We start from the raw sequence: 18,468 nt of genomic DNA on the forward strand, positions 1-18,468 counted from the left end.
GGGCAGTGAGAAAGAGTGGGGTGTGTGTATGTGAGTCCCTGTTTGAGGAAAACAGCAGGTGCAATATTACTAGGGCTCTGTATCGCCAAGAATCTGACAATGCAATCAATATGAACATGCAGGGTTTACGATTCAATATATTTTAAAAAAAGATTTAATTTCAAGAAAACTGATACAGTATAAAGAACACACCACCATATGCATAAATCTGAATCTGAAAATCTGAATATTAGACAGAGAGTGAGAGTGATAACCAGTTCCTGGCTGAGATCAGGTTTCAGCAGCATCCTCTAGAGACGACAGGAGGATTGAATGCTTGCCTCTTTCTGACTCTATCACTCACCATCGCCTTCATCCCTATTTTCTCCCCTCTCCCTATTCCCCACTTTCACTTCTATTTGTCTGCTCTATCCATCTGTTTCACAGCCTCTAGCTCCTTTTCTCTCGCTTTTTCTCTGTCTGTTTGTCTGCTGTCCTTTTCATTTTTCCTCCACTAATTCATCTCACTCTTTTTTTCACTCTTTCTCTGCCTCAGTCACTATCTTTCTGAAAGAGGGATGCACTGAGTTTTGGGGGTAGACTAGCCTTAGGAGGTAAAGGTATTGGCTGATGGTACACTGTGTACAGCTAAAAATCACTGCATATTTCCGATTAGAAACTAAAATCTTCATAATTTTAACAAAGTTGAACTTTTACTTTGTGAGCATAGTTGTTGATTACATACATTGAGGGCTGCCACTTTTTATTGAAAATTAAAAAATCTCTTTAAACATGGTTAATATTCAAAGTGGAAAGACCTGTTTTGAATTCAAAACAGACTGTTGTGATCCAACAGAGGGCGTAAAATGCAGCTGTCTAACTCTATTATTCATTCGGACACATTGCGTCTCATTTCAAATCCGTTCGAACTTGGAAAAAGTGTCAGTTCTACGCACAGCCACGACACCTTGACCTGTTACATGAACGTGAACGTTTAGGGCTTATGGGAAACAGTGTTCCAACAATATTAGATTGTTTTTTTAAAACTATTGTCCTTATCTAATCCTATGAAGCAAACCACACAACATACTGCTGAGAAATGTCTGTTCTGACCAACCCTAACCTTCCCTAACCCTAATCAAGTGCTTAACATAACCATAAAAAGTTGTATCATTAATTGCATAGAGTGGATTTGTCAGGGAACAATTTGCATTAAGGAATACATTTGCATTAAGGAATAAAAGGTAGGCTTATGTATGTAATGTAGGAATACATTGAATTAAAGCAATGTTTTTCACCACTCACTCATCTATCTACCTGCCTATATCCATAATATTTTCTCCATTCTCTTCTCTCCATTTATTTTTTCCATTGTCCTGTCTACCTCTCCTCCTTAAATTACTCTATTTGCTCATTATCCACCCATGTACACGCATCTATGTTTGTCTAGCTAATTAAAACCTGAGCAAACTTAAAGCCTTTGACAACGCACGATGTAAACATTTCACTGCCATGTGGCTTACTGATGTCTTACACTGTGAGGTTTAAATCAAAAAGATTAGTTAAGACGGGTTTCCCTCTGTGGTATTCTCACTTTCTTTCTTTCATTGCTGTCTGGTATCTGTTTTCTGTCCGTCTCCTGCTGTCTTCTGCAGATGCCTCCTTTGCTTAAGTGTTCCCTGTCCATTTTCACAAATTTTAAACAGTTAATCAGTGACTCCACACATTAGCAATCTCTCTTGCTCTTTCTCTTTGTTGGCCAGCCAGGACTTAGTCATGTCCAATTATGGTTATTACTGATAAAACCCTCCAAAATAACATTGATCTAAAGCAGCAGTTATATTTAAAGGTGTAGTTGAAAAGGTGTTGACAAATGTATTGTGTAATTTATTGTTAAATTACTATAAACCAGTCTCATAAACCCTGCTCTGCTTACTGTCACAGGGACAACATCAGCTTCCTTACTGTACTGGAGAGGATAAACATGTTGGAAGTATTTTTTTCCATTGGTATTCCATCCATCTGCCACCAGGAGAAACTTCTCACAGGATATGGTAAGGATGTGTATTGGCTGTAGCCTGCTGGCTTTTGACTTTCATGTGTTCTCTGGACAGGCTGTACAGAGATACACAGTGGAAATACGCTGCAAGTGGTCTTTATAATAAAGGCCACTGCAGTAGGGGGGACATCAGACGTGGTTCTGTACATACAACATTGGGTATTTGAATTATGCTGAATAAGCAGATGACAACATTTGCACCATTTAGACCTTTACGGCTAAAACAATATAACTTGGGTTTGGGTTTAAGCCTATAAATATAAACATCTGGCTGCTCCACTTCAACTCTCTTTGATTTACAAAGTTCCCTGATGGACATAATTAACTGCTGCTAACTGTATCTGCCTAACAGAACACAGGACAGACTAAATGACTAATGTAATCCAGTATAAATCTAATTTAGACCCGACTTCCGGCACACTTCAGTATCAGTGTAATAAATGCTGGTTGAGAGTTCAGAGCAGCAGTGTGTGGTGTTTGGTTGAGGTCTGGGTGTGTTTGCAGTGGTTACTGCAGTGGAGATGGAGCTATAAGTCTAAACTGGAACACTTAACCATGAGCGGAGGTTGGGTTTGCCTCAAGATTATGCTAAGGTATTATGGAAGATAGAGAACAAGTTAATTACATTTGCTTTATTTAAAACTATTCTTTGAGATCTTCTAATCAAACTTTTCTTTTTCTCTACTTGAAGGCAATTTAGGCCAAATCCAGTAGCTGCAGCGTGTTTTGCCACATGTAATTAATAACTCACAGGAAATGTGTTCAGTCATAGCGTGGCTCTGCATTCAAAAGGCTGTTGTGTATTTGTGTGTGTGTGATATGACTGTGTGGTGTGGACTGTGGGGTGGTTGTTTTAGGGGAGGGTATGTAGGTCACATGGTGATTTGGGTCAAAAGCATCCAGAGATTAACCTCTACCCCCTGTCTCCTCTGCTGTCTGCCCAGCCTCACACAGTAATATACAGTCTGTGCATGTGAGTGGAGCAGGTGGCAGTTTGAGGTGAGCTGCTACCAGTGCTTAATGTGTTAAACCGCTCTGTCTGACTTATGATGATCTATGATGATGGCAGAGAAAGCAGCTAGAAGGAGAAACTAGGAAACCAAAGGTGAAAGGGATATTTAAAAAAGTTAGTGAGTGCAAGAGGTAAAGAGAGAAAGAAGAGGATAAAACGGGGAAGGGGAGATATGAGGCACAGAGACAGATGAAGGGAAACAGAGTGAGAGACGCTTCTTGCCTCTATAGCTACTGCATTGTAAATAGAGACTAAAAATAGAAAGGAACACGCAGAGCTCCTCTGACCAGCTGAGAGTAGAGACTAAGAAAGAAAGATGAGGCTTGCTGTTAAACTGAGGAGGAGATGCTGCTGAGGATAATAAATGCCAGGCGCTGACAGACGATGTTTGAGCTTTTACAACCAGCCGATCTGTTCTGCACATCAATGAGCTCTGAAGCGACTGGGACCAGTCCAGCTGATATCACACCAGCACAACCCTGCCTACATGGGGAAACGTCCAGTCGATACGATCTGATCAATAGAGGCCTGAACTGGACTGGACGGAATAAATGTTTTTTGTGTGTCAGGACACATAAAGGTCATCTGTTACATATCTGCCCCACTGTCCCCTCATTGTAAGGAGCCCAGTCAGAGTTCTCCAATCTGGCCGTGTTTGTCCCTGAATGTGTGTTTGTGGCCCCCACAAGGAGAAAAGGGGACTCAAAGGGGAGCAAGAGGCAGGGCCAGAGGGTTGCCACTGGCTCCCCGATAGAATCAGATTGGCCACCCCTGGCGCCCCTCCTTCAAGAGAAAGGGATCAGTAGTTGGCTTAGCAGTATCATGGATGAATTACTGAAGCTCTGTATGAAGTGACTGTTAACATTTCTTGTTGGAAAGTGAATCTAAAGAGCACAAAGAGATACAAAATGACTATAATGAGAAACAAAATGATTACAAAGAGAGGCAAAATGACTACAGAGAGACACAAAACAACTACGAGGAGATGAAAATTAATTACAAATTATTACTACAAATACAAATACATATACACGAAATGACTACAGATAGACACAAAATGACTACTAAGAGATGCAAAACCACACCTCATAAAAAGACTACCAATGACAGCCATTTTGCCCTTTGTGTCTCTTTCAGTCTGGGTTTCTTGCTTCTTGTAGGACCGGTGGGGGCCCATTGTCTCATAATCTGTACATTGTCTATTTGGAGTTACAAATAGCAGCTATTTATTGATATTATTTTATATTTGAATATTTAAAGTTGGTTATTTGGCATTAATGTATTACAGTGAATAAGCAGGGTGACTATTGGTAATGTACGATTCTTGCCACAAACCAAAATGTGAGTCTTACATTTTTCTTTTTACAAAATGTGCACCCCATCTCTAAAACAGTGCCACAGTCAGCCCCCCTATTCAAAAGTTTCTAAAGCCGCCCCTGCTCGGAGCCAGAGGTATGAGATCGTCCATCCTCAAAGCAGGGTCAGGTGAGGCCAGAGGAAGAGAGGGAAAGGGAGAGGAAGAGAGAGATAGAGGGGGAGGAGGAAGTGCAGAGGAGAAATGTAAGTTTTATGTAATATTCGTGGGTTCCATATATCCCAGAATTGAGGTGTGTTGAGAGGCTGGAGGCAAACAGTGCAAAGTGCTGATGCACTTTGTCAAGTACACATAGAATAACCTACCGCGGACATACCATACATGTATAAATGATATGTAGACATTCAGTTTTGAGCCAGTTTGATGCCCATATTGTATATATTTAATGCAAAATGATTTATTGCTCCAGAAAGGCCAGTAATTAGGATATTACCGGCACAACTGGCGCGGTGAAGGACTATAATTGTATAATGTGGCTAGAAGAGCCAGTCGCATCTCTTACCTCACTGATGCGCCGCTGGAGACTGTTGCTCTTTCCAAGTCTGACCGGTGCAGAGACCGACACACGGGTAGAGGATTCTTTATTTCCCAGCTATGACACAAATAACAGCAGACTTAATGTCCGTACACTTTGTTTATCGGGAGGCGGTGCGCGCTGTCGGTATCCACTGGAAACGATCAGGGATAAAATCCGCAGTCTCCGGAGTAAAACAGACGATGACGACCAGTCTGAGGCTGCCTGACTGCTGCTCTTCTGCTGCTGAAGCTGCCCGAGAATGAGAGGGGGACAAAAAATAGGAAGCTTACAAGTTAACGAGCTGGTCCGGTTGCGCGCTCCGCCGTTCACTGCCCGCTGCTCTGCTGGGATCCTCCTATATGAGCGTCCGTGCGTGTGTGCGCGCACGTGTGAGAGAGAGTTCCCTGAGGATGCGTTTAGAGAGTTGCCCAGGCGAGGCGGAGGGAGGAGGGGGAGGAGAATGATCAGAGGGGGAGGGGGGATAAGCAGGTACCAAGGAAGGAAGGGCTGCAAACTGTCTTCATGCTCACTGTCACTGTGTCTGTGTGTGTCTGTGTGTGTGCGCGCGCGCGTGTGTGCAAGCTTCTGGACTCTTTTTTGCCCCCATTGCCAGACTCTGGATTTCTGCCCTAATATGGCCACTTATAGCTCCATCTGCAAAAGCCAGATTTAGGTTCTCACTGGGAGGGGGGACATATTTCACTTTGTTTAATTTCACATATAAGAAATACTGCATTTGAGTTGCGAGACTACATACAACAAGCTGGAGCATGACTGAATGTTGTGGGTGTATACAGTTTAATTGCTGATTCAGTGATTGTATTTTTGTATGCTAGTAACCAGTTTGTTTGACTGTCTGTATAATGATAATTCCATCGCCTTTAATGGATTTCTCAAGCATTTGATAGAACACATCTTGATAAATCTGCTTTTATAAAAATAACTTTTTGTCATATTTGCTGAGGAAAGTGAATCAAATGAACACAAAGAGATGCATAACAACTACAAAGCGATGCAAAATGACTACAGAGACGCAAAACCACCACAAAGCTATGCAAAACGATTACAAAGACACACAAAATGATTACAAAGAAACAACCACAAAGACACACAAAACTACTACAAAGAAACGCAGAACTCAAAGAGAAACAAAACCATTTCAAAGTTTGACCAGTGATGTAACTTCACTCAGGCGGAATACAAACATGACAGTAGCTAAATTTGCAGTTAAAATGGAAGTGCTGACAGAGGTTAAAGATTGATCATGTCTGTACAGTTAATATGATGCTGTAGCAAGCAGCCGGTTAGCATAGCTTACCATAAAGACTGGGGAAAACAGGTGGCTGGGCTTTCCAAAGGTAAGATAAACTAAGATTCAGAGGTGCTGATAGGTGGATTTTGTTACTTACTGACTACGGATGTCTGGAGCCTCTCTTAAGGATCGCTATAGGGGCCAGTTCTGGGATATTTAAATGGATCGGTATCCGCTAAAATCCGACCCATATATTATTATCGGGATTACAGACATGAGTGGTATCCATTTTCTAATCTAACTCTCAGCAAGAAAGCAAATAAATGTGTTCTCCAAAATGTTACCGATTGTCTTTAATATCTTGTATGTGTAAATGAGTATAGACATACACACACAAAAGCATAGTTCAAGTGTATCATAAATCATCTCTAGCACACTGCACTAGTTGCAGTTCAGCACTGATAACGCAGTGAGGGAGAACTGGGGTCTACGTTCTGGCAGCCACATTCAGAAATTTAGAAAGTTAAAATTCCAGAGTACCTTCGACTACAGTGGTACAGGGCACATAAGCACAAAAAAACTCAAAATCTCCAATAACTGAAAACAATATATCTAATGAAATAATCGCTTATGTATCATCAGTATAGGATGATAGTTTTTGTCCAAATTAATATTTTTTGAGAATTTAATGAAAAACTAAATTGGTTACTTGTGATTATGTTGCCATTTCCACCTCTGTGAAATATTTTCTCTACCAGCGAAAAGTAAGCCAGCGATCACAATGATTGATTGATTCAGTTGTTGATGTTACTTGACCCTTCCTAAGTCCCGCCCCTTTTTTCTCTGTGCTCCAATCAGGTAGCCTTCAGAACCATGATCAACTTTCTCCTTATTGTCCTTAGACATGCTATGTGCTAGGATGGTCCATGTGTGAAACTGAAAGTTGATATGGCTATTATGTTAGCACACAGCTGCTTATTCACACATCCAACAGATAGGAAGCAGCGTTGGCTTTCATTAGAGTTTCATTTTGGAATAAATTCAAATTTAATACAATACAATACAATACACTTTAGCTGCCAAAAAGCCAGCTAGTTGCTAACTTTATATGTCTGTTTTTTGTAGCTGAAGAGTTTTTTTCCCCCGCTAAAAACAACTACCAGTTGTAGCCGAAAAATTACGCTATCAAAGGGATACAACTGAACTGAAACAGTAAAGTTCAGAACCAGAAAACCAAAACAATGGGCTGAAAAACACCATAAAGGTAATTTGTTGCAGGTTCATCATTACAAGCAACCTATTTTACATACAAGTAGCCATGTGATCCATTGTTAAATCATATATTAATAACTGCTGGTCATGGTTTTAAGTTTAAATGTAATACAGCACTTTTATTGCTAGCCATCCCTGTAAGCTCTAATCCAGTGGTTCCCACCATACACACTTCACAGGCCATTCTCATTCCCAGGTTGTCAAATACAGATGTGAGCAGTGTTCAGTTGCAGTCGGATACCACTAAGTCCTACACACTGGTCCTTTAAATGCACTTTTAAACCAGAACACACATTGTTTTTTTATGACATATTTTGAATGAAGCTCTAATGTAATTCATTTATGATAGAGAGTAAACCCAGAATGGAAGCTGAACAAGCAAGACTGAGAGACATGAAGAGAAGAGAAATTTTGATAGGAACATTGGAAAATTGTCATTGTGCAGCCACCCCTCCCCCACTGTAACAGATACTACACTTTACAGGCTCCATTAAGAGCTGTGACCATCTCAGAGAGTTGAGATACCACGATACTGACTAGATGGAATTAGTCCCCTTGGCCTCACAGGGTCATGGCCCACCACTCTTTAAAGTCTCCTTGGAAAAAAAAATCCATTTCCATTCAACAGCAGACGATTTCCTGTACCTGCCGTTGCTGTGCTGCTGTAGCCGGAATGCAACACTAGGAGAAGAGGCGGTCAACCACTTACACAGAAGGTGTGAAATGTCTGGGAAATTGGCTGTCTCACCGCCCTTGATACCATTGATTCTCAAAAGCAGTAGGTCAGCTTGGGAGCTGTGCTGCTCAGCTTCAGATGTACTTATGCTACATTCATGTCATGTCAGCAGAAATAGAAAATAAGACTTGGTAGCATTCACATATTTCACACTGTTGCAGGGTTTGATTTCAAACTCCTCAAAAACTCAGACGTAGTCTGAAGAAATTGTTTATTTTTTTGTTTAAATTGTTCATTTATTTCTGGCCTGCTACGGTGCACACCAGTGATAATATTTACAGAAAGTGGTCAAAAATGGAAAACTTGGAAAAAGAACAAAAACAAATGCTATATACAGTGTTTAAAAAATAATAAAAACCTCACAAAAGGAAGTTCCTCAGTTACTCAGATCATACCTTCCAATGCCTGTTACCTTCACTGTAACCAAGCCAAGACTGATTTCACTACTAAGGCAGTCCTTTCAAACACCTTTTGAACACCTTATTTATTATTGAGTGTTTCCAGCCTCTAAACACAATATATATTTTAAACACAAATTATTTTTTATTATTTTTTATTAATATTACAAACAAAACATAATTATGCTACATGACCTGGAGTTTATTGTATTTAACAGCCCGCTGTTTCCCCCATGTTTGGCCAACCAAACTTCTAATGTAAGACAGCAGCGCAACTCTTCCATCGTTAATGGTAAGTTACAAATTAATGTATCGCTTTGTGTGAACTGTTCAACAATCATTTTTTATGTTTTTTTCACCACTACAGAAACACTAGCTAACTGCTAAAGTATGATAAGATTGTCTGACAGTTTTTTCTTAGTTTAATTACTGGCACTGACTGATCAGGATCATTATCAGCTTATTGTGCTTTTAACTGCAATATGCTGTAAATGGTTGCCTTTCATGCATGTTTTTAAACAACTTTCCAAATTAAACATGATGTGCTTGTTATTAATGGTGTTGGTGTAATGACTCCTGATGAAAGCTTGGAGACCAGACAGACTGGCTGTGTAAGATCTTGTAGTGTATGACCCCCTGCTGCTGATCAGTGATGTAGTGTGAAAACCACTACGACTTCAAGACTCCCGATTACAAGACTGCAAGTTGCATAGTGTGAACAGTACAGAGATCTCACCACTCTGAAAATCTAGTAGTGTCTCCAAGGCTTAGGTGACACCTGGTCAGTATCGTGTGTATTTGACTGGTGCACCACTACATCACACACCATATTACTGTAAATATTTAATGTAATTGGTATTTCTGTGTATTATGTACACAACATTTAAAAAAAGAAAAAAAACTAGGCTTAAACATGGACCTATGCCCAGGGACATCAAGTGCTAAATGTAGAAATGTCAGTGAGGAAACCCCACACAGGTTGACACAGGACTTATCAGTTCAGACACACGCTGTTTCAGTTTAACTGTTAAAGGCCCACATGTGGGGGGGTTTCAGGACAAACACTACTACTCTGGGAAATTCAGCTTGGGTGTGATCAGAGAGGGGTGAACATTTTTATCACCATTACATAATCAGAGCCAAACAGACACATTGAGAGGAGAATGCTGACTGGTTACTTAACAAGATCAGACATGACAAACTCAAACCCATTTGAAAAAAGATAAGAAATGATAAGCACAGATCTCAAAATATTGAGCAGCATGCTTCTGCTTACCTTCTCCGACTGGCTAAGCAGGAAGTGATGGAAATGTGGGTCGTCCTTCACAGGCTGCAACAGAAGAAGAGTTCAGTGTGAGTCTTCTCTTAGCATGTGTACCAACCTGACAGAGAATATAGCGTCCACAGAACTGACACATCAGGGCTCTCTTCACAGTCCTTATACAAACTGCCATGAATTTCTGGTAAGACATTTGAGTGATTCCATCCATGGCCTAAAAATCTCATTCTGCCCTAGAGTGTTAATGTTTATTGTTTCCATTCCATATTATTTGTCCCTCAAAACTCTACAATACAGCAGAAACTCCATAACCAGTGAGAACCCTGTATGTGTTCAACTGCTGCACAAATCATGTTGACTTCAGAAACAGCGGCATGTTATCCACAATGGCTAAATCATACACCCATTACTAACACCAATACACAGCAAGAAGTTTGGTATTCAAAAGAAGTAGAGGTGCATCAATGGGAAAGTTTTACAACCGACACAAAGGTGCGATAATGCACAGGATAACTGGACTATCAAGTCCCCGCCCCCTTTTGTTCTGTGCTCAAATAATAGTTGAGCAAACCTCTGTCAACTTCCTCCTTTCCTGTACTAAGATATGCTATGTGCTAGGCTAATCTATGTTGGAAAGACAACCACATTTGGAAGAACACATTTAATCAAACTTTCAGTTATTTAACGAGCTAGCTAATTTCCATCAATTGTTAGTTAGCAAACGTTTTGCTAACATTAGCCAACTTAAAATGTGACAAATCTCTCTGATGAAGGTTTACTCAACTGTTATTGGAGCACAGAGCAAAAAGGGGCGGGACACAGGAAGGGTCAATTACAAGTGAAGTCCATGGATTCTCCCTGTTCATTACTTTACACAACTTTTATACTGATATATATTTGTAGCTAATATCTTCCAGCCAATAAGGGAATATGAACTAACTTCATATGAAACACCACGTGTTAGCAAATCACACAGCAAATATATTCTGCCGTTAATCTGTAACACAGTGGTCCTCTGAAACTAGACTGCTTTTGACACCAATGCTTCAGGTATTAATATGATCAGTTTAACCCACAAAGCCAGTCAGTCACTGTCTGATTCTCTACATGTTAGTGGAAACACAACAAGGCCTTCACAGTTCAGTTTTGGCCTGCAAACAAAAATGTTGTTTGGGTTTCTAAAGGCTGCAAAGCATGGACCATCAAATGTATAACAGGCATAGATTTTATTCAATATGTTCCAGCATTGTAGTAAGAGGAACTGTCAATATTTAGACAAGTGAAACAAGGAAATGAGCTCATTTAACTCAGCAGACCATAAAGAAGGCTGAGGGCAGCACAGCTTGGAGTGTGACTGCTCTACTGGCTGACTATGTTGTTTTAAGTAACACAGTAAATGCATTCAAAAAGTGTTTTCTTTATGAAAAATGACAACTTATAATATTGTAAATGTACCATTATCATTTAATATAGTTTTCCAAAGTTGTTGCACTGAAACTGCAGCAGCAAACTTGCCATTTTAGTTTGAAAATGTTTCCGCTGACATACAGATCATCAGTTTATGACTCAACTTTTATATGACCTCCACACGCACACACAGCGGTCATTCTGGTTTACACTCAGAAGCCTTTGAGCCTCCACGTACAGAGTTGGTGACCATCTTAACAGCACACGTCAAACAAACAGGTTCAGTAGGCGAGAGTGAGCACCAAACAGGTCAGAAGGGAAAGGTCTGCAGTTGTCGGTGATTAAAGCCAAAGATCAAGGTCAGGCAGAAGAACAAGCAAGGCAAGGCAGGCTTGGGGGGGTTTCACCTACACTGCTTTCCCATTTGAATCCTGAGCCAGGTCCAGCCCCCAGCCTCTCAATAGTGGACGGCTCGGGGTCAGAGTCAGTTAAGTCCTTAAGGAGGAGAGAGACACCTAAATCAAAAGGTGATTGTGTAGAGGTCCATGTCTGCTGTAGTTGGTGACGTTTTGCCGTCATATATGAAGGAGAGAAGTGTTGAGGACCAAGTAGAATATTATTTTCACCTCCACTGTATTGGGATGGAGGCAGGGATGTCTAACCCTGGACAATTCAACACAAACTGGCCTTTAATTAATAATACAGATTTTCGGGGATGGCATCTTGACAGGGTTAGCTCCCCAGCCACTGCTGCTCTTCAATGCAACCTGTTACTGCAGCTATCACCCACATCTATTTGTGTGTAGAAACTAATTGGAAAAAGAATGGGGGGTAAAATTAGTGATGAAGCCTGACAAAATGTATTTCAGTCCTTTTCCACAGTCAACTTTTATATATTTGTTTTTAAATACCACACAGAATGCAATTTAATATCCTTTTTCACAATAATAACAGCCCATGTATGAAAGTAGAACTGCAAACCAGCAGGGACAATATGGCCTACAATTATTTATTGTCATATTACATTTTTCAGTACTTCCTAGCACTATATAAAGATAACAGTGAATGTACAGATTAACCAATTACAAAATTATTCATTCATTCATGTATATTTAAGTCTGTGATAAGTTGGACCTTCTAGCTACTGTAGCTGGCAGTACTGTCAGTGTGCTTCAGGTCTACCATCACACCACTCTCGCTTTGGGTTTAGAGGTGTATTTCCTAACAGGCAGCAATCACACACAGAAACCTTTTATAACTAACATCGGTGCCTACAGCAGGCAGAGGAAAATGTTTCAAACTTTGGTAAATTAAACATTTTTAATTTTTTAAGGAAACAATCTTTAAGACCTTTTGAGAGCTGTGGATATCCCGTTACCGAGGTTGAGGAAGTACTCGGCTGAAACAAGTATAACACTGCTAGAAAGTAGCAGGGTCCAGTTTCGGGGCTAATAAATTACATAGTACAGATCGGTGAACAGATACAAGTACTCGCCAATACCAGATACCACATTTTAGGCCTTATTGGAGGAGTTTCTGATACTGGTATGGGAACAACTCTACTGTTTAACTAATGCTTGATGGGAAAATTGTTTTAACTTCGTGTTCTACTGACCTTCTCAGAGGGGTCCTTCAGGGCACTGAGATCCTCATCATCCTCCTCCAGTATTTTCAGTGGCTTGTTGGGCGTTTTCTTTCCTTTTGACTCTCCTTTGCCATCTGAGTTCTGTTGAAAACACTTTCATTATCATTGTGTGCCAAGACAGCTCTCTGTTTGAAAGCAGGACAGCTCTCTGTTTGAAAGCAGGACAGTTGTAGAATAACCCTGCCTGAGCACGTTGAGCCAAAGGGATAACCATTTCCCACATGTTGAACGCACTCATTCTGGTGGGCAGATGGACCCACAGGGACAACCTGAATAAACATTTGCTTAGACTGAACGTGACACCTTGGAGTATTTCATGAGGGAGCATTTCATGAGGGAGCCTGGGGAGAGCAGGACTCGTTCAGAAAAGTGTCATCTCATTAATCTGTGATTGGATTCAGATTGATCAGTTTCAGTGGTGAAAACAAACGAGCTGTTCTTTGTGATCGGTGTTTGTTTGGATTGTGCTGTGCTCAGATTTGCCCCTGTAACAATAAGTATAATTGAAATCTTTTTAAATATACTAGTGAACAACATTCTCAGTGGAGCTTTAATAATTTTTTGTTCCGTCATGAATTCTGATAAGTTATATTGAACTATACATATTCACTTGTTAAGAAGAGTTTTAAGCAGTTGTTTGCCAAAACAGGCTGTGTTTTCTAGGCTATGTGGCGGCATTAGCTAATGTTAAAGTAACAAACTGTGAATGAAGCTTGGAAAGGGTTTGACTTTTTTTCTGACCTAGTTGTGTTGTGTGACATGGTTGTGTTTCAAGTAATGGAATAAATGCCTGCGTTTTCTCTCAAGGCAGAAACAAGTTTTCAGACAGCATTTACATTTAGCTTCGATTTCTTTACATCATGTTGCTGGTGATTCCTGCTTTTTTTTTGGAGAAAAAAATACTATATATAAAATATATGTATATATTTACTTATGCATTTTCATCACAATTCGCTTAACAAAACTATTAATGGCCCAATTACACTTCTAGTCCAGTGCATACTACTCCTGGTAAGCAGAAAAAGCTTTCATCCTGATTATAGCTAAGCAGTAAGATTCCACAACACTGCAGAGCACATGGCTCCTGACAGAACCTTCAGCCATAGTGGCTCTCACATTGGACAGCAATAGCAGTCTGGTGTGGTTCACAAAGAGTTTCCCTGACCTCCCAGGGAATGCATACCATTCACCATTTCATTACAGTTTGTACAATTTAGGAGTCTGGTTGCAAACCCTTTTAGTCTACCACATTCCTAATACTGTGTAGAATGACAGACGAAACTCTGTGACTCAGTCTGACACAAGGACGTACGAATGATTTGCTTCTTAACCGATAATTGGAATGATCAATGTTCAGAGGGCAGCTCTAGTACTTTACAGTGGACTAAAAGTAGAAGTGAGCATCAGTACTTGTTTGGACGTCAGTATTAGCTCTAGTGTTGCACGGTACACAGATACTTCAAAAGTATCATGATTCTTCAGAAATTAATATAACGCACGATTCCTAATTGTTATTAATATCGATTAATCTTTTAAGATAATGCACCACTCCAGATTTGTAAGAGACGCTATTTATATCTTATGTGTGGCAACGCATGCTTCAAGGCCTCCCTGTGGCACATGTGTTTTTTCTCCTCACGCACGCAGCAAAGAAGCTGGCCAGCTGCTCATGCTGACAAACAAACACCTAAACGAGGCGGCTGCATGCTGCGCATCACAAGCTGATACTGTGCGCCGGCCCGGTCCAACGAACTGTAGAAAAATGCATGCACGCGAGAGTGATAATATGGAAGTACTTTTGTCCTACCTTGTTCTGACATGTGAGGCAGCTAGCCGCATAAGTCGAGACCTGTTTTGTCGTCATGCTACTAACAAATGCTAAACAAGGAGCCCAACAGCCTCGAACTGCGCGAAACACTACACACTGAGTTGCTACAACGCATATTAAAGACCGACAGGTTAGTAGTGAAAGATAACACTCTATGTTCAGACCCCTTAAATAAGTCAAATGAGGTAGTATGGTTTATTTTGTGAGAAAGCACTATTTTGCACCACCGTGTTTTGACGAGGCCTATCTAGAGAAAGTAGTAGGCTAACTATGCCATTATCCTCAGCAACCAATAGCTGCCTACTCGCTAACTTAACTCTCTGAAAACCCAACTTCACAGATAACGCTTAAATAATTTGCAAGCTGCCCCTAAAATAAGCAATACAAACCAATCAGCTAAAATATCAGTAGCCTATAGATTATAATCAGAGCATGGCATTTTTCAGTGAGTTTTATTCTTTATATGGCGTATATAAAACAGCCATATTAAAGAGCACAGACCTCGCAAAGGAGCGTGTATTTTGTCAAACGCCTTGTAAGCAAATTCATGACCTCAAATATAACTTAACCTCAAAAGAATCAGACGTTGAAGTAAACTTTATTAGGAAACTTAGCCGTATATTAATCCATAATATCACAGCCTAAATAAACATAAGAACTCATTATTTCCTGATTATTTAATTATCGTAAGTTTATGTTAAGCTAAATGTTAGCAGTTTGTCATATAAACCACTGCCATATGAAGATGTAATTAGTCACAAGTTATTGTGTACTTCACATAACTATTAGTCTTCTTTTTATGGGACAAATTTACACTCATCATTTGATTTTATTCCATTTTCTTCGCCTACAGAAGTCTGTGATCTCAGGCTCCGAAAGAGCACTCCTCAAAGCAGCAGCCACACCAGCCAGCCAACCCCCCCAAGCTTAAGCTAGCCAAATTTGATTTTCTATATTTTGGTTCAAAATTGTTTAATATATCTGCTGTATCAATGCTTCATTCATTACGTCGGCTAATGATTAAAATGTGGTGTCCCTTTTTAAAAATAAAGCACAGCAAGATATTTGAGAGTGCTTTCTCCCTTTTCAGGAAAAGTATCGAAAAAGGTATCGAAATCGCAATTCTTGCACTTGGTATCGCCGTATCGAAACAATCATTTTGGTATCGTGACAACACTAATTAGCTCAGAATGTAGACCAGGTATAACAATGATGTTTGGAAGTATTTTTGAAAAAAAAAAATAGACAACATGAATGTGCAGTGCAAGCCATATAAGATTAAACTTTGTATCAGAACAGTTTGATGATAAACTATTTGCGGATAAAGCACACAGGAGAGAACAGCTGAGACGGATTAGATGAGTTACTGGAGATACGTTCCTGTTAAACTTTGTGGAGGGTTCTTTGAGCTGATGGCACCTGTTGAGCCAGAGTACAAGCTAACATTGTGGCCAACAACAACTACAAAGATGGAAAAGATGTGTGAGGAAAACGCAGTGATATTCAGGGATTTGTATGTTACTTATTTCCTAGAAGTCTTACACTCTGTGCTTGCGAATGAAAATGGCCAACTATACGAAAAGCAAGAGAGGTATTTTTGGATGAGGAGGCATAAATACATAAATACAAATTCTAGAAATACTAGTTACATCTCAAAGGCCCTCACCTGTTCTTTCCCCTTAGCTTTCTTTAGAAAGTCCTCCACTGCATCGACTGCCTGCTGGAAGCGCTTTCCTTTATTTATCTTGATCATCTCCTCTTTGTGGGCGTGGTAGGGCTTCAGCTGTTCTACTTTGATCCAGGCACTGGACAGGCACACAGAAACCACAGCTCTTAACACATTAGACGGAGCGGGAAATGCACAGTTAATCAGAACAGGTACCCCAATATCCAGACTTACTGATCTTCAGTTCCAAAGAATTTCACAAAGTGGCATTTTTTGCCCCTGGGCTTTTTCAGGTCCTTGGGAGGGCTTACTACCTGTAATGTTAATACATAATGTAGTCCAACATTAGCATCAGATTTGTTATGTTAACATGTATTTTGCTGTGAGCCAGCCATTGGCAGGGTTTCATTCCTTACCTTTCCTGGCCATGGTGGGTAACGACCAAGCTTCCCCCTGGAAGAAGAAAAGAAAAGTGTGTTTTTACATTTACCGACCAAAACATGTACATAGCAATGCGCATCAAATGTTGTCAGGCACACATGCAAAGTTCTAGTTTGACCAGTCAGCATTTTACAGAAAATTAGGGATGAACAATAATTATTGGGGCAGATAAGTGATCAGTTATGAATTATCAAGATTATTAAATTACAGCCAATAAATTATCGGCCCATAATCATTATCATTTACTTTGGACAAAGAATCAATTAATAGCCTTTATGTTTATGTTATAAAAAAAGAGTGAAAAAAACAATTTCCCCCTAGGGGATCAATAAAGTATATGCTTCCTTCTCTTTCTCTTCTTGTCCTTCTTCTTCTTCTTCTTCTTCTATAAGAAGCCAAAGTATGTTGTTAAGTTTTTGATTACTTTTATTTCATTGAAATTTGAAGAGTCATAACAAGTGATGTCAGCTGCATTTGGTTAGCTTAGGCTTATGGAATATCAAATCATCCATCTTTGCTCATTATAGCGCAGCCTTTCCTGCTATCAAGTGTGTGAAAACTACAGGTTATGAACTTAGTTTTTAAAAACACATATGAAATTATTGGTTATCTTATTGGTATCAGCTACGAGAAGCAGGTAATCGTACCAGCAGGGAAAGAAAAAAAATGTGTGCATTGCTGCAAAAAACTATATATTGTTGCTGTACAATCTTATGTATAACAGGTCAATTGTGTTAAGTTACTGGAACACAGACAAACAAAATAGCAACTTACAATTCTTCTTCTACTTCTATAATAGAAGAGAAAGGGAGTGATACTTAATCTAGTGATGTCCACAATATTGAATTTTGTTGGGGTGGTCAGAAGTGTTAAGAAATGATTATCCCCTACTTGTCCCTTTGGTCCCTGTCAGTTTACTATTGTGTCCTCACACGTTGCATTAACATTTCCTCTTGCAAAATCTGTGAGATATGGCAATTCCGGCAGCAACTGCTCAACCTCACACTTACAACAGTGTCGTATATTAAGTTTAAATGAAGCCTGACCACTGGCAAGGTTAAAAACAAGCTATTTAAGACAATAAAGGCAGCTTAAGCCAACTAAAAGAAGGCATAAGAGATATCAAAACTGAAGGCACACCCCAACATATGGACATGAAGAAGTTTATTGAGCCTGAGCCTGAGCCTGACCCAATCAGGAACTGCCATGTTGTTCTCATCCTATCACTGGGGTTCTTCTTTTACTCCACTGTATGTTGATATACAAACATACTGACCTAAAAGAAAGTAAAAATAGCACCTGAATTCATTCACATAGAAACTGGTACATATTTAGGTAACCAGTTCCTACTTGTTAACCTGTACCTGTCTGATGCTAAAGTGGAGTGATGCCAAAATATAAGTCTGCTGGTTAAGTAACCAGTCAAGATGTCCTCTCACTGCACACTGAAGACTTTCGAGGCAGATGACCACCCACCTAGAGCCGAAGGATCTGTCCTAGGTTTCTGCCTGTTAAAAGGCAGTTTTTCCTTGCCCCCGTCTCCAAGTGCTTGCTCATGGTGGTACTGTTGGGTCTCTGTAATTGTTAAAAGGAGTTCGGTCT

At 40.0% G+C, this 18,468-nt stretch overlaps 3 protein-coding genes across 4 annotated transcripts in view; 1 reads left to right on the forward strand and 2 right to left on the reverse strand.

Annotated features, from left to right (window-relative positions):
- The window catches only part of LOC118322520 (guanine nucleotide-binding protein G(I)/G(S)/G(O) subunit gamma-13-like), an 81,578-nt gene extending 76,256 nt beyond the window's left edge, over positions 1-5,322 (reverse strand). Inside the window, exon 1 of the mRNA XM_035654225.1 lies at positions 4,928-5,322. The gene's annotated coding sequence lies outside the window, so the exon portion shown is untranslated. The remainder of the gene's footprint in view (positions 1-4,927) is intronic.
- The window catches only part of zgc:158403 (tetratricopeptide repeat protein 39A), a gene marked incomplete at its 5' end in the record, with an annotated part of 767,589 nt that overhangs the window by 301,414 nt on the left and 447,707 nt on the right, over positions 1-18,468 (forward strand).
- LOC118322513 (putative oxidoreductase GLYR1) overlaps positions 9,739-18,468 on the reverse strand; it is a 10,081-nt gene continuing 1,351 nt past the window's right edge. Inside the window, exons 2-7 of one of the 2 annotated variants that reach the window (XM_035654217.1) lie at positions 16,842-16,878; positions 16,660-16,739; positions 16,426-16,564; positions 12,902-13,012; positions 11,698-11,781; positions 9,739-9,930 (exon numbers count right to left, since the gene is read on the reverse strand). In XM_035654217.1, the coding sequence (XP_035510110.1) occupies positions 9,775-9,930; positions 11,698-11,781; positions 12,902-13,012; positions 16,426-16,564; positions 16,660-16,739; positions 16,842-16,878 (607 nt within the window). In that variant the 3' untranslated portion in view covers positions 9,739-9,774. The remainder of the gene's footprint in view (positions 9,931-11,697; positions 11,782-12,901; positions 13,013-16,425; positions 16,565-16,659; positions 16,740-16,841; positions 16,879-18,468) is intronic. The other variant, XM_035654218.1, reaches the window with a different exon arrangement.

This window comes from Morone saxatilis, unplaced genomic scaffold, assembly GCF_004916995.1.
Source record: "Morone saxatilis isolate NCDOM2014 unplaced genomic scaffold, NCSU_SB_2.0 Contig14, whole genome shotgun sequence".
Taxonomy (NCBI): Eukaryota; Metazoa; Chordata; class Actinopteri; family Moronidae; genus Morone; species Morone saxatilis.